This window comes from Ptychodera flava, chromosome 8 (assembly GCF_041260155.1).
Source record: "Ptychodera flava strain L36383 chromosome 8, AS_Pfla_20210202, whole genome shotgun sequence".
Taxonomy (NCBI): Eukaryota; Metazoa; Hemichordata; class Enteropneusta; family Ptychoderidae; genus Ptychodera; species Ptychodera flava.
The window spans coordinates 36,106,368-36,123,655 of NC_091935.1; the positions used below are offsets into that span (position 1 = coordinate 36,106,368).

The following is a 17,288-nucleotide window of genomic DNA, read 5'->3' on the forward strand; positions in this document are numbered from 1 at the left end:
CCAAAGGACTTTTGTTAGGATTAACTTTAAGTCCAGAAATCTCATTCAACTTTTTAAAAATGGTTTTACAAGAGGCAATGTCACTGAGGAAACATGTCAGATCATCCGCATATGATGTTGATTTAACTGAACCGAAACCTGGCACTTCTATGACATTAATAGTTTGTTCTGACGCAGGGAGCTTAGAAAAACTTCAATCACTAAAATAAACAGCATGGGAGAGATAAGGTCACCCTGTCTCACTCAACGACCCAGATTAAAGTAGCCTGTACTGAAACCTTTGTTCATCACACAACTTGACATGTCAGTGTATAAGACTTTTATCCCATGTAGGAGAGAGGGGCCGAAATTAAATACAGAAAGTGTTTAAAAGAGAAATTGCCATTCCACTGAGTCAAAAGCTTTCTCAAAATCGATGGTTAACATAATACCGGGTAGATTGAAATCTTTTTTATAATATTATTATAGGATGTTTTCGGCAAGTCTGACAACATCAACAATGAAGCAATTTTTGACGAAAGTTTCTTGAGTAATATGAGGGAGGGCCCTTTCCAGTCTTTTGGCCAGGCATTTTGTGCCGATTTTGTTGTCTGAATTTAAAAGGGATATAGGTCTCCAGTTTTTAATCAACCTCCTCAGCTTCTGTCTCTGCCCCTCTTTTCAAGCAACGATTGTTTGCGAATTGTTTACTGTCCAGACCAGCGACAGCATACTTCAGCGAGCGAGTACATTACCATTAATTGTCAAGACTGCTTGTCTAAGTCAACTGAAGATTCAGCCACTGCCCAGTTCATCACATTTATGCCAGGGAGAACATGCCTTGTAGATCTCGTCGCGTGATAAATACGCAAAGACGTGTTTCTGCGCCGGCAGACCAGTCACACATCGGAGCGATGAGGACGCCCGGTTAAGCCATTACATAATCTTAACTTCGACCGTCATGAATATTGATGCTGTATGTGGAGGAAGTTGGACCAAATCTTTTTCAGTGTTTCCTCTGCCTGTCAGCTTTACCTTGTGAATGCACAAGCAGACGAGCGAAGGTCACATCAGGATAGTCCTTGAAAGATTCAGGGTCTCATCTTGGTGGTCCCTGAAAGTTTCAAGGACTCATCCGAGTGGTCCCTGAAAGTTTCAAGGTCAAGTCAGTGTGGTCTCTAAAAGATTTAGCGTCTCGTCTGAGTGGTGCCTGAAAGCTGCAAAGACATCTCTGTACAGTCCCTAAACATTCCAGACAAAAACTGTCGGTTCCTGCCGTTAATATTTTAAAGTTTCAACAGACAGATGATATTGATTACATTTCTTTCCATCTACCAAAAATAGTTCATTTTTAATAGAAGGGCTAAAATAGTTCAGTGATTTTTTGATATTTTCCAGCATTAATTAGCACACTCACAAGAAAAGGGTAGTTTAATCAAATTTACCAGGTCTCATTTCCTTGTATATGAAATAAATGTACAAGACATTTTCTTAACATCTAGCAAATCATTTTAAAGAGAGATCACCAAAAAAACATAAAGTGCAGCAGAACTGATTTGGGTAAAGGTAGAAGGCCATTTTCCCATCGAAAAGTTAAAATTTTATCATGCATCGTTTGGTTAGAATAGCAAAGCCTAATAATCAATCAGTTACATTTAATGGGTTCTCCTTTCCTGAGAGTGCAAAAAGCTAGACAAAAATGAAAAATTGTTAGAGATGTATTTGATGATTGTGCAATTATCAATAATTTATGACATTTGTCCTCTTCTTCACACAAAAAACACTGTTAGATTGATGATTTTTTATAGATTATAACAAAATACTCAAGATCTTATAATTACAAAATAGTTGTAATTGTGTTTTCGCTTTTTTGAAAAGCAAAATGTAAAATAGAAACAAGAAAACAACAAATTCCCCCTCCCCAGAGACCAAGCAAGGGTATCAACGAAGTTTACATTGGCAACTGCAATACGTAAGACGGTACGTACAATGACATGTTTGCCCCACAGACTAATGTGAAAAATGGAACATGGTCATGTTTATGAAAACATGGCACAGCCAGAGCAAGCAAATCTCCCGCCCCACCTCCACCCAACCCCAAGTCTAGAAATGTAAAAGGGGACAAAACACTAAAGTGTTCCTTCAGTAAACCTATAAAACTGTTGTTGCTATGTTTGTTTGGGGGCGGCGAAGCGGTGAACCAGCCGCCAACGGCTGGCCAAATGTCACACAAAATACTTCGGGACCTAGTTCATCTACAGAGTCCTGAGAGTTTATAGATAGTATCGTTCACTGGTAGTAGACACCAGAGCAACGGGTCAGCATTACAGAGTCTTGTCTATCTTTTACTTACAGTTTATTAGAACATGAGTTCATTCACGATAGAGGCGACCATCTATTTAAAGTTTGCCATTTGTGAAACGAGGACGTTTTCCTTTCTTGAAGGCTTCTTGCATCACTGATTGCAGTTGGCGTTTGCGTTTATAATCCTCTGGACAGTAGTCTTCAGTTATGAAAACGTTGGAGTCCTTCAAGACATTTCTGGCTTTCCATAGTACATATATTTCCACTCTGTCCGAGCGTCTCAAGAATTTGGCAATAATGTGAGGTGGAGATGCAATGCTGTTTCTGCGCGTTCCGGTGATGGGGCACTCTATGGGCGTTTTCTATCTACATGATCGGGTCGCTGATATTAAACTTTGTGGCCAGTAAATCTGACACGATCACCAAGCACCGCTCATCTTACTGAACTTTGATGCCACCGAATCGCAGGTTGTAGCTTCTCGAATATCTCTGTAGCTTAAGGATTTTTTTCTTTATGTTCGGTGTGTAGTGCTTCAAGATTCTCAATCTGAGCTGTTAGGTCGGTCATGCGCCTTTTGGTGTCTATGCCGCTATTGCATAACTCCTCCCTTTCGTTGTCTGCATGGTTGAGAGCCGTTTTAATCTCTGCTTGTTTTTCTTCAACATTTCTCAGACGCTCGTTTATCGCTTGAATTTCTGCAAGTTGTTTTTCACCAGTCTGCACCAGTGCCGTCAGTTTTTCAAAGGTTTTTCTAAGTATTTTAGATGGGGAGGTCAGAGGTCACAGGCATGTAATTGTTTCTCTAATGGGTGTGCTCCACGAACTCACCAGAATTTTGCCACTGAGAGTTCACCTTAGGTGGTTTAAGTACTTTACATCTTAGTCTAACGTTCCTGGCTACGGGCGGAGATAACCGATGGTACGGAATGCCAACTGGTTAATCCAAGGCGAAGCAACATCATAGGGGAAACTGAGTTGTTTTTTGATAAGTTTAATGCATCTTGTGACATATAATCACTCGCTATGTACACCTGTCTTATGATTGGTAGAATATGTCTTCTTTATCATGTTACAGGTGACATTCACTATTACGACGGTATTATCAGAATTGAAAGGCCTTCTAGTGCCTGGCCTGATCACAGACGAAAGGATGCAGAGAAGGCACTAAAATTGCTAATTCCGCCCTGGACTGGATTCCTACCTTCTGGTGGTAATAAGATGAAAGCGGCTGATGCTCTGAGGATATTATCTGATGTCGTGACAAATATATCAATACGCCGGCGAGTAAAACTTAATAAGAGTGGAAGTAAAAGGTCAACAGAAAAGGATATAAAAGGAATAAGAATTAGTGAGGTAAGACCGTATAACAAATACGCACGCCTTTCATATACTAAGTAGCCTTCCAAATGTGACGGACTTTTTGAAGGGAATGATTCGTAAAGTTCAACTAAGCAAATTTATCATGAAGGTTTTTTAAACTTTTGAATTGGAAGATTTTGATTTTTGGAGACACAACGTGAAAATTTCATTTTATCTTCATTCCTACCAGATATTACTGGATCTTGTAATGACGAAATGTGCACTCTATCGAGCAACAAGAAATGTCCACAGGGAAAGGGCTGAGCCAACTTGTGCAGAAAAGGATAGGATCGACAATATGGTTTCGGCAATTGCAATGACGTTAGTGATTGAACAACACTGTTACAAAATGATAGATCATGCTAGTTTGCAAATTCTTATATGGTCATTAAGCATATTTAGCGATTCTGCAGAAGAACAAGAAAAAACTGTACAAGCAATTAATCAAAGTTATGATGACACACAAATCCGGTAAGTGTGCATCTGATATCGATGTGTTATGTTCATTACAGCTAGGAAATAAGCGACTGCGAAGTTTAAAATTTTATTTCAACTTGCTAAAATTTATTTTCAACAATTTAATTTAAACAATATTCAGTCCTTTCACGCTTGATACCATAATTAACTCCCGTTTACTGCTGCTGTCACAAATACATTATAACTTTAGAAATCCAGAGGAGGATAGAGTATGCTGATCAAGGCGAAATTATACAAATAACATTACACATACCATTATTCACGGAAAACCGCTGGTTAGTTGCACATGAAATATCGCTTTCCTACTACTACCTAATTGCAATGGCAAAATTAAAATGCCGAAATGGTACCACTGTTAGTGTTGAGAAAACCACACTATGATCTTACCCTAATTTTAAGAAATGTACTACAGTTACGGGAATTCATAAAACACTGCTAATAAAAAGGCAACAACAAACAAAGAACCCCAACACTCAACATAATGCATCGATCGAGTTGGAAAAGCCAAGTATGTGGCAAAATTTGATCTAGTCAAGGGCTTCTGGCAAGTCCCTACGACTGATTGTGCTTATCAAATATCTGCCTTTGTTACACCTGACTGATTGTTCCTATACAAGACAATGTTATTTGGAATGAAGAACTTGCCGACTGCATTCCAAAGGATGATTAATTGCGTCATATCCTCTTTAGAAAAGATGTTAACCACCTTTATTTATGTTGCATCATCATATCTTGACTGTACAAAACAGTTTTCTTCAACTTTGGTCTAGTCAACTCCGCTAATGTATTGGTAGTCAGGAAACTTCGAAAAATATGCAAATGAGCAGTGCCGTGGTCATTAACTTTGTACGAACTTGTAACGTTTCCTTGGAATGTGTCATCTAGTTCCTTCCTTAACGACTTTAATACGATTCGTGCGATTTGATATGGTCATTTGGCAAACTCTTATGCAAACCCGCCAATAATTAATCTGCATTTTGTCCTTTTTTAACCAAATGTATGCAAGAGAAGATGGCGATCTGAATAGACTTTCTCGAATGCAAACATAGAGACACAAGAAGAGACACGTGAAAAGCCACGTCGCTGACAGATATCAGTACGACATTAGCTCAAGCGCGTAAACACGTGAGCTAAAACTAGGGGGTATACTCAACGATTTCGGATTTTCAAGGCCACTTCTCTGATCCCGGGTCTAAAATAAAGACAACTCCCTAGCTACAATCAGTCAGTCTTAGTACGTGCAAATCTGTGATTTGGTGGGGCCGGTTACGTGTTTAGAATACAGTTTGATTCAGTATCAACAAAGAGTCCTACGAGATTGTGTTTAATCTCCTTTCTGCCCGATCCCACAGATAGGGAGAACAAATAAATCTAAGTTTGCCAAAAGAGGTGGCAACATCATTAACAGCGCTAACGCTTTCACATAGCAAAATAATCACTCCGTCAGGTCGATGGATTATTCGTGCCTTATAATTTGGCTCGATTTGTTATGGAAACAGTTGACAGTGCTGGCAATGACAAATATTTGACGTCAGGGACACTTTTGGAGTTTTATACACTCGTCTTTTCGGAAAGATTCTAACGTGTCCTGATTAGACTCTTCAATAAATTGTTCTGGCTTGAATTCCGACACAATATCAAGGCACACAAAAGGCTCACAAGGCACTGTGGAATGAATTCATAGGATTAATGAAGAATGGAAACCAGTGTTAAGATTACACAAAATCGTTCTATTCTCGGACGACAAAAAACGCGATGAAATCAGGATTTTCTTTTAAAAAAATTTAATAAAAATAATATCCAAGTCCAGGGGATATCAACAAGATGATATAAAAACATCTGATAGGTTACAGTACTTAGCTTAACAGGGACCGTACAAAACTCGCTAAAACAGTCACCCAGTAATTGAGTACAGGCAGACACTGTATTGTAAGAAAAAAAGACTCCTTCCCTGGCAAAAGGCTTGATTAAAGTTTTGAATTCAGTGCTACATTCACAGAGTGAAGAATACAGACTGAAAGTCTCGAAGTCGATACACAGCGAAATTCCAGTCTAATTAATCGACTGTGCCTTCCCGCATTCATATAGGGAAAAGGAACTAATGCTGAGGTCACTGTGAAGTCAAGAAGATGTCACAATCTAGCCTTTGTTAAGATCCTTATAGATGTATGACACAGGTCAACTGTCTTTTGCACAATCGCATTATGGCAGCCATATTAGAGTGCAGTGCGCATTTCTTATGAAGCGTATTTAATTTACAAAGTGAATCTCAACTAGAGCTTTATTAACTCTTGTGTACAATTAACGCATATTTCTTAACAAATTTTAGTTGAAAGTAAATTCATGAATAAAGGCAAACGTTGCAGTTGATGATTTTTTGAGTGAGCTTTCATAGCTTAAAGTGGCACTCCCACTTGGTTACATTTTTAAAACACCTTTTTAATGCCAACGGTCAGTATCTGACGTGGCGACTGCGCACGGATCGCGAGATATCGATAAAAACATGTCATTTCCCAAGCGTATTTCACATCCCGACTATGACCCGAAATCCTCCGAAGGTTTGTTGTCGTGCTGATTGATGATATCCTAGGAAGTCCATAATAAGTTTGAATGATGCAATAATTTACCTCCCACTGCAAAGACTTTATGTACAGCATTACGCCTTTATCTCAGGTAAATTTTTAAAACTTCTCTTTTGTTTTGTCGTTTCATTATTCTCAATCAGGTGTATTATATTTTAACCAATACCACAAAATATTTGCCTTCTCTGATTTTACTACATTTTGTCGTCTGCCAGTGCAGAAACAGCCTGTCAGCCGAAACAAGTTCCGTTTCGTAAAATATTTCCAATCCAATTTGGAAGAAATGTACAGTTCAGATTTATATCACTGATATCATTTCCTACCGCATCAATGTAGTTTTGGCCATATTCAGTTTCAACATGTTGAAATCCTGTCAATGTTCATCGCCACTGTATTGTATTTTATGTCGACTTGAGTCAGCTATCCGTGCAGTACGCTCTCAGCAACTTGAAGGCAAAGATGTGTTGTACTTAGGTGTGCCGACCTAAGTATAAAATGTTGGTTTTTATCAAGTCAAATGTACTCTAAATATTTAGACAGTTTAGACAGAAGGGTTAATCTATGTGTGACCAGAATTGAGTCGCAGACCATCTATGCATCGATTATCAATGGTTGAATGTACCCCGGGTTGGTCGCGGCAAGACGGATGCATTGACCACCTCAGCAATAGATTTGGACACGTATGATAAACTACGATTCCTGACACTTATTTCCCGTGCTGTCAGTTACTTTATCTAAATTGCCCCTAGAAGATTGATAAATGTTATAAATTTATACATTGACTTTGGTTTTCGAATTGAATAAAGCCTGTGCAAGAAACATTTACATAGGGCTTACCGCTCACAATGTACATTTGCGAGAGTTTCAGTTCTTGGTCTTGGGCCAAGTCGGGTGCCAAAAATATGGTCAATCCATGAAAAATAATTAATGATGATAACAATATGATAAAAATAATGGTCAGAATCCGAGCTGTCAAAAATCCCCACAAAAATGGCCATCGAATTCAACTCAAACGCCGTGACTTGGTAGGTTAACAGAACTCACCTGTCTAATAACTGCTTCGCAAAATCTCTATGGGTAAGAATGCCAAGGCGCTCCAGATTGTTTTCCCAATGGCTATGCGAATAATTCTGGTGGAATCAGCAAATTTTCTCTTTCGTTTTTTTACCGAGTCAGTAAGACTTGGCTTTCTCCAATGGGCTATGACTGATCACCGACGCGAGTGGTACTATTGCGTAAGCAGCATCAGCGTAGACTAGTATACTCCCTAGCTTAGTTGACAACGGCCCCAATGTTGAACGTTCGATGTTCAGATGCTGAATTTAGGTGGGCCACCGGAATTCAAACTTTTGCTTTACTGAGGACATGTTTTTATCGATATCTCGAAATCCGCACGCAGTCGCCACGTCAAATATCGAGCGTTGGCATTAAAAAAATGTGTTTTAAAAATGTTACCAAGTGAGAGTGCCACTTTAATGATCTTGTAGAAAATGTTACCGAAATCATGAACTCACAGCGTAATTGCATATAAATCAGCATGACAAAACACTTAACTATGTGTCATTAGGGAGTGCTACTATCTCTCAACCGGAGACAGGCATTTTAATTTGCGCTGTTTTTAGTCCCCACCGACGAAGTCCAGAGGACTTATATTTTGGGTCATGTCCGTCCATGCATGCGTGCGTGCGTCTGTCTGTCCATTCACGCAGATATCTCAGACATGCCCTGGTCAATTTCTTTCAAACTTTGCACATGGATAGTCTCTACCCCATACAGATGCACGTCACTTTGTTTCACAATGCGATCAAATTTGGCCGTGTTACAGGACTTTTTAGTTTACACCTCCATAGACTCCCATGTATAAGGCAGTTCTCCATAGACTGCCATGTATAAGTCAGTCGCATAGAATCCCATGTATAAGGCCCAGTAAAATAAAAATTTAGTTTCTCATCGTATTCATTTGCAAAAAGGATGCAGAGACACAGTTTTTAGCCCCACGGATGAAGTCCAGGGGGCTTATAGATTGGGTCATGTTCACGCAGATATCTCGGATATTTTGACAAAATGTAACGTGACCTCGGTGACCTTTGACTTCAAATATACATATTTGTCCATAACTAAGTAACCACAAGTGCTACACCCTTCATATATGGTATGATGGGACACCTTATGACGCCACATATTGTACCTTATTAATTATGTGCATATATAATTTTGAGCGAGACAATAGAGCTAGAGGTCTGATTTTTGTTATATAGGGATAACTTTTTTTTTTTTTTAGCAATACAATTTTTTGACAAAACGTCACGTGACATCAGTGACCTCGGACCTCAAATATACGTATTTCTCCATAACTCAGTAACCACAATTGCTAAACCCTTCATGTATAGTATCATGGGACACCTAATGATGCCACATATTGTACCTCATTAATTATGCGCAGTATCTGATTTTGAACGAGCAAATAGAGCCAGAGGTCTGACTTTTGGTATATAGGGATAACTTAGCAATACAATTTTTTGACAAAATGTCACGTGACCTCGGTAACCTTTGACCTCAAATATACGTATTTATCCATAACCTTGGTAACCACAATTGCTACACCCTTCATGTATAGTATCATGGGACACCTTATGATGCCACATATTGTACCTCATTAATTATGCGCATATATCTGATTTTGAGCGAGCAAATAGAGCTAGAGGTCTGATTTTTGGTATATAGGGATAACTTAGCAATACAATTTCTTTGACAAAATGTCACGTGACCTCAATGACCTTTGACCTTAATATACGTATTTGTCCTTAACTCAGTAACCACAAGTGGTAAACCCTTCATATTTGTTATGATGGAAGACCTTATGACGCCCATACTGTACCTCATTAATAATGCGCATATCTAATTCTGAGCAAGCCAACAGCGCTGGATAGTCTGATTTTTGGTACATAGGGATAACTATAGGATAGAATTTTTTGACCAAATGTCATGTGAGCTCTTTTACCTTTTACCTAAAATAAACGTTTATGTCAATAATAAGTAATCACAAGTGCTATGTCCTTTATATTTAGTAGGATGGGAGACCTTATGACAACACATGCTTTATCTCATTAATTATGCACATATCTAATTCTGGGCAAGCGATTAGAGCTCGAGGTCTGATTTTTGGCATATAGGGATTGATTAGCAATACAATTTTTTTCAAATGTGACGTGACCTCGATGACCTTTGACCTTGATTGTACATATAGATGCATAACTCAGTAACCACAAGTTCTATACCCTCCAATTTTTATAGGATATTAGACCTTAAGAAATCACATCTTGTACCTCATTGTTATGCACATATGTATTTCTTGGCTTGCCAATACAGCTAGAGTTTGATCTTTTTTTTTCCGATTTAGAACCATTAATTTAGACATGCCTCATGTGTTTCAAATTGTGAACAACGACATAGACCTATGTGCCCATAGATCTCAACATATACACTCCATTGATATCTTCTTAATGACCATATTTCCCTGGCCCATCAATGACTTGTGTATTGGTATTACAGTAGACGGTTGTGAACCCATTTCACCTTCTTTCATTTCTTGGTGTTCACTATACTGCCACACATAAGAATATAGATTAAGCTGCGGCATGGCATTAAAGCATGATCTTATTTTTCTTACAGCAACAGAGTTAAGGCTGCAGTTATAAGTTTATGTAATTTCCAAATTGAGGACAATAATCTACAGTGGCTATTCTGCCTACCGGTCATACATATCCTCGACGGCTCATATAGGTCATTCAACCAACCAGCAAGACTGTCATCAGAAGAGGTCATCATAAAACAACCATGGTGGGGGCTTGAAGGCATACATGCGGAGAAACAGGTTTCTAAATTGAAGCAACAGCACATAAAAGGTAAACACTCTCATCAATTGTGTACAATTTATAGATATGTCTATGCTAGTCTGTCTCTGTATTTGAATTGATATTGTTGAGGTAGGTGCGTAAGCGAGGAAATACGTACCATGTACGAAATTAAATATGTATTGAATACGACACCTCTCAAATCCAATTTGTAGTTTTAACTTATTACCTTATTCAGATTCGCATGGGAAATGTAGGAATTTATCAATAATAAAGATGGAAGTGTTCAGGCCTAGTCAACACTTTTGGTTAAAATATTAATCATCCAAAGTACTTGATTTTAGGCTTTGAAACTTTAAATCAAGTTATTTTGGAGCGATATGTGAATCTTCATCAAATAACAATGTCTGAATTTGCATTATATAAATGTTTGTGGCTTATATTTCAGTTTTGTAGTTTAAAATATAAATTCCGTCAACAAAAATACTTTTATAGCGTGGTTATTTGGCTGTGAGCAATTCATATATTAGCAAATATTTCACTTAGGTGTGAAATTATTAGTATTTCACAACGCCTTTGAATAAGTACGAGTATAGCCCAAACAGAAACAAAGTATAGCAACAAGGATACTGTACTTTATAGATCTCAACGTGATTTCACCTTTGTATTCTGCTTTCACATGTTTTGTACAATGATCTCTTAATGCTTTCTTCCTTTTAAAGGTGCAACATATATCATTAAAATAAAAAAAATCATTTTTATCTTTAATAAAAACAGCAACTTCCGGGAAATATTGCTGAATTTGGTACCACTTTACAACATGGATGACGTGTTACCACGATCATTAGCATTTCTTGTGAATTCACAGTCAGCATTGCTCCAAGAAATTGCAGAACACCAACATATTCCAGATTATGTTGTGTGTGCCAGACTCATTCTCGGTATCCAAAGGCAAGAATTAATAGAGGTATAGGTCTCTTTTGGCATTACATACATACAAACAATCCTGAATTTTGAGGGAAATAAAGATTTAAATACAATTTCAAATATTTTTGCTACACATTGTGCTATTGCGTCTTACATCAATTTTTCTCGAGCGTACACGGTAAGAAATACAAAATACCATCTCAACGTTCTACATGAAGTGTTCTGAGCACTAATTACAGTTAAGTAAAACAACGGAACCTTATTCTACGTGTTAGCGTATTGCGTTAATATCAATTGAAACAGATGCATGTTTCAGATAGTTATTCCGATGATATCGCTTTTCCCTTCCGTTACAGTTCAACGGAAACATGGAGGTTGTTATCAAAACACTAACTAGCAATGCAAGGAAACTTTTGCCGTCAGAGTCTCATGAGAGGTAGGTGAGATCCTAAACAATTATTTACTGTGAATCCAGCACGACCTTACAAAAATCAATAGTTTGGACAAAGCATTTATGCCTGCAGTTAGTAAGTAGGGTGTAGATTCTCAAAGAATCACAAAGCTGTTCAGAGACATTCTGTAATTCAAACATCTTATCATTTGGAATAACCTCTACCTCAGGTCAACATATGTTGCCCCAGTTATAATTACCTAGTTACATGTCAAAACCTACAAAATATAAACATACGATTATGAAATAAATTCCTAGCTTCTTATCTTCGTCAATGCCTATGCAATGTGCATAAAAAAAAACCATGGCTAAATAAATGCTGAAGTTATGATCATCCCCGATTGTTGTTGAATATGGACTTCAGTACGTTAATGCTTACTTAGGAACATCTATAAAGTGGTTTCAGCTGCCATGTGAAGATGTTGTAAACATATCAGGTATTTTAAAAGCTATTATCTCAAAATATATAGCGCACAACACCGTTCTTCAATACGGCTAACCCTTTCCGTCTCATAAGAACAAACAACAATCGATGTCGCTTCAATAAATCAAAGTGATATGAACATCTGCAAGAAACCTTTAGTAGGCTGGAAGATTCTGACACGGTTGCCATAATATATACATGTTATGGCATATTATGTACTATAGCCCAACATGGGACTCTGTGTCCTTGTTTAGGCTGTAATATTTTTATTACATGTCTCTCTTGCACAATTTTCACTCCAAATTTTTGGGTTTACATAAAAATGACAATCATATGCGTTATTTCCATGTCATGTTATACGAAAATCTGTTGAAAAATTTAATGATTTTCATCATCGAATAACGCATTGATATATTTAAATCCCCGTTATGGGGTTTGTCGAATTTAATGTAAAACATGTAATTTTATCTTTTAAAACCCGAAGTTGTTAAGTTGAAAATAGTTTTGGTTTACTTTCAGTCAATTCATGACTATGCGGCCCGAGACGTCATCAACCAGTTACCATTGAATCCTATGGAGCTCGCGGCATTTGATATACGAGGCATGTAATAAAGACAACCATAGCTTGCGACTACTTCTGAAATACTTCTGAAAAATCAACTGATTCAACTCTTCATTGCACGACTATTTCTTTCAACATTTAGACCCCGAATCTAAAGAATGTCAACAACAAAGCTGTTGTTTTTATTTTTCCGAGTGTCCTCTTAGTTTTATGAAATGACGGTTTTACTATCGTTTAGCTACTTGTCTCTGCAGCCACATATAAAGAACAACATAAAGAGAAGAGACCGTTTCCCGTTCCAAGTAAACTTCAAATGGTAATAGATATAATTATAAAGTTTACATGTAAATGCCTAAGGTTAAGTCAGTAACATGGCTATACTGAAAATGATTATTGGACCAGTTTTATGTCATATTATTGCACTGAGCACACTGTTCGCGTTTTGGTCGTTATATTATATGCAATAAATTGATAAAAGGTTGGCTGACGTAGCCTGCAGGTAAGAAATATGCTTTGCAGAATATGAAACACCACGGCGTACAGTCAGCCCACAGTGCTCTTGTTGTAGTACCTGACAAGAGTCTATTTGACATAAATCCAAAGCTCCTCCATGAAAGTTCTATTATTTTGTCTTGATTAATTCTATTATCAATCCTATCATCGACTGCCTAAATGTCTTTCAATGCATTTTCACCTTGTCTAAGATCAATCAATCTGTCCTATGTCTCCCTTTGTAAGCTTATCAATAGTGTGTTGTCCTTGGCTACAATTCCTTCCCACTTAGTATTTCTAGTAAATTTAGCACCCATGCCATTCGATTTGACGTACTCTTCCCCTTGTTGTACATTAGCTTCATGACGTCTGTTATTATGGTTTATCTGTCAAGGAATTCGTAGTACTCATCTTCAGGAAACGGTTCATGGGGGTCTCAAAGTTCGATTTATCTCCATTTTGAATATAAATGTTATAATGGAAATAAATGCCATATTTCATTACTGCATGAACTCGTAAGGACAGTACATCCTTAATCGGTATCGATACCAAAGTGAGGCTCATGACGTCAGAGCTCGTGTACTACATCTTTCCAGTATGGCGTTTCAATAAAGTTCATTGTCACTGTACTCTTTTGTTCAATGTGTCATGTCCGACCACCAGTCCACAAATCTAAGCATGAAAAATGGTGGCCGTAGTCAGCAAAAAGCCTAGGATGCCTCAACAACTAGATTAAGACTGAGAATGAAAAATCGATCTGCCAAAATTGTAGAAATCGTATACTGAGTAGACACTTAGTGGAAAAACATAGCTGCACACGTGGTCACCCCTTATTGTTGTGTCTGAAAGACAGACGCCGTCATGTCTTCTCCTCAGGAGAATGTATAGAGTAATGGCCCCTCTCCAGTTTGGCTCCTGGAAACCCATTTTACCACAAATTCAACATCGACAATGTCTGAACCTATCTAGCTGCACATATATGGTTGGGAAATGAATACTTTTGACAATGTTGGGAGAACTACAGTATTTCTGCACCACTATATAGTCAGGCTTCAGCAATATCAGCCTGCTTTATTTGTACACTCGATTGCTCCAGAATCGTTCAACTATATAAGAGTCACTGCATAAAATCCTATAATACTTACTGTATTAGCATGGATTAATGTCTGTATTTTAGCTGAAGAGTGCATATACAGATGAATACAGTCAAGAATCCATTTCTTGTATTCAGCAAGCCTGTATTCATGTGGATTCATGTGAATTCACGTGTATTATACTATAATACAGACAACTCATTAATGTGAATTTATCTGTATTATTGCGTTTTCATGCAGTGAGTTTTGATTATTTCCTGGCGAAAGCAAAACTCTGCTCGCTACTTTACTAAGGAAGTTTGACAACCACTTTATTGGCTGGACCAATGAAACCTATGAGCGATATTTGTCCAACAAACAAGTTCAAGACGCGGGTGAAACCATCGTGCTTACGTCACCGCACCGAAACAACTTCAGGTCTTGCAATTTCTGTCAGTGTTTGCATTATTTGCTTGTCAGAGACCGAATTGTCATTGGTATAAGAGACAACGCAGCCAGAAAACAGTTCACAGAAGAATGAAAACTTACTCTAAGTAAAGCAATTGACACATGCCGAAGTGCTGAAGTGACCAACTCACATATGAAAACTATGGGGGACAGCAGAGTCTACCTATATATAAAGTGAAGATCAAACAGAAACCTAAGAATCCCATACAGAGGAAAGGAAACAAGAAAGAATGCACTGAAGAGTCAAACGTGCTTCTGAATGTTAATTTTCTGGCTAGACTCATGTCTTTAAGAAAATAGAGTGTCCAGCTTGGGTTAACATATCGAAATCTGGCACTGCCAAAACCCACTTTGCAAAAAAGAATAACAAGTCACATAAGACTGACAATGTTCATGAACCAGATAGATCCAGTGACTCTGATCAGCCTTAGTAGGCAAGCACTTTGAACATAAACGCATTCAGCACAAAGATAAAGAAGATCATGCTAAAATGATTGTCAGCGGGAAGGCAGTAAACTTCTAGTTGGACTGTGCAGCTACAGTAAATATCTTGCCTGCAAAGTACCTCAAAGAATAAGAGATGAAACCCTGTGAGAATACACTTTCCATGTGGAAAGGTAAAACTGTCAAACCGTTGTGTGTGCCTTGTCTGAAAGAGTGCAATCCGAAAATAAGCAAGAATTACTCAGTGGAGTTATCATATATAGTCAATGGAAACCTCACTTCATTTCTTGGTCTTCGTGCATCTGAGGAGATGAAATGACTATCTGTACACCGAGAAAACTTTAAAGCAATTAGGTAAAGGGCGCCGAATTCGGACGCGCACACACGCTTTAGAACGTTTCTGCGCAGATTTAACTCAGGCCTGCCGCAAATTGTTATTTTGCAGTGCATGTATTTAACATCACCTGTCATTGTTGAAATTGCGCTTTTACCAATTTTTTGACCCAGTCTCTTAGAAATACATGTGACCTATAACCTTGTCATATTTTGACCCCCTAGGAAGCTGGTTTTTATTCAATATGAGCGAAAATTAACATTTCTCTCCCATTTACATGGCGCATATCACCATTCAACTGGAGATATTGTAAAAAGTAGCGTGGTGACACCCTTTTATTAAAGCGTAAACTAAATGGAATTATGTCAGGATTTTATTCGCCAAGTTTGGTCAAAATGACCACCATTCAAAGCGACAGGAAGAAAGTTCGAAAATTATGTAGTGATATGATTTCGATATCGTCATTTTGTAATCGATACTTATGTTAAAATATCTTTACAAACATCATGAAAACTATACATTCGATAGATATGGATCTTAAGTCTTGGTATTTATTAAAATTAACTCATTTGTTAAGCGTTTTATAATTGCTGTCTTTAGTTTAAGTGAATTATATCATTTTTATCTATTTCTAACGACGCATTTTAACGTCCGTTTCCATGGAAACGAGCGTGGTGACCCCCATTTTTATTTCATTTTTGCACTTGCACAACTTCCAAGAATATTTGTGCAAAATTTCAAGAAAATGTCACCACAACCTAATTTTGACATAATTCGTAGTACTTCACCTTAAGTGTGTAAGTGCTCACTACAAAGAAGAAAGAATTACTAGATATCCTGATGTAAGCAACATAAGCCTGAAAAGCTAGACGTTTAGGCCGCATTCAAAAAAAATGGAGGGGGCTGGAGGAATCGCGATTGAAATCATTAATTTTTCATATCCCTCCTCGATACCCTAATAAATTTTAAGTCCCCCGTCTAATTGTAAAAAATGTTCAAGTCCCCCAAAATTATCATATAGCCGCATATTTATTAGGAATGCACGCCGAGTAAAAATAAACGTGCATGGTATAGTTCTGCACACAGATATTTGACACTACCTCTTATGGGCAGAAAGACTAAGAGCCATATTCCTAAGGTAAGTTCTTAAACCATTCCTTTCAAGTTCATGCAGTGAATAAAATTTTCTCAACTCATCGTACTATAACACAAAAATAAAACTTGAAAAGTGAAGACTCTAAATTCAATGAAAAAAATGTGCCACTAAATGGAATCATTTATTTTTTACCAATTTTGCCATTTTACACCCACAATTCTGAGATTAAAACATTTATATTTGTTTGATTATTGTAACTTCCAGTATTGTAGCATTTAAGTAGCATTTAAGTTGTATATTCTTGTACTTTTGAAAAAAAAACTTTATTGTAGGTCACTGTTTTCAGTTTTTCACACTTTGGTAAAATGTAGCAGGAATTCACAATTTGCATAATCTCTCATGATTGTCATTTTGTGTGCTCTTGAACTGATGCCATTAACCTGACCAGAGTTGGATAAACT

The 17,288-nt window shown here is 37.5% G+C and overlaps 2 protein-coding genes across 4 annotated transcripts in view; both read left to right on the forward strand.

Moving 5' to 3' along the window:
* LOC139139198 (uncharacterized) overlaps window positions 1–11,919 on the forward strand; it is a 120,081-nt gene extending 108,162 nt beyond the window's left edge. For all 3 annotated transcript variants that reach the window (XM_070708023.1, XM_070708024.1, XM_070708025.1), the window contains exons 7-11: window positions 3,360–3,637; window positions 3,834–4,114; window positions 10,375–10,607; window positions 11,334–11,523; window positions 11,840–11,919. In XM_070708023.1, the coding sequence (XP_070564124.1) occupies window positions 3,360–3,637; window positions 3,834–4,114; window positions 10,375–10,607; window positions 11,334–11,356 (815 nt within the window). In that variant the 3' untranslated portion in view covers window positions 11,357–11,523; window positions 11,840–11,919. The remainder of the gene's footprint in view (window positions 1–3,359; window positions 3,638–3,833; window positions 4,115–10,374; window positions 10,608–11,333; window positions 11,524–11,839) is intronic.
* Window positions 11,377–17,288, forward strand: part of LOC139138094 (uncharacterized) — a 55,652-nt gene continuing 49,740 nt past the window's right edge. The window contains exons 1-2 of the mRNA XM_070706318.1: window positions 11,377–11,523; window positions 11,840–11,919. Coding sequence (XP_070562419.1) covers window positions 11,377–11,523; window positions 11,840–11,919 — 227 coding nt within the window. The remainder of the gene's footprint in view (window positions 11,524–11,839; window positions 11,920–17,288) is intronic.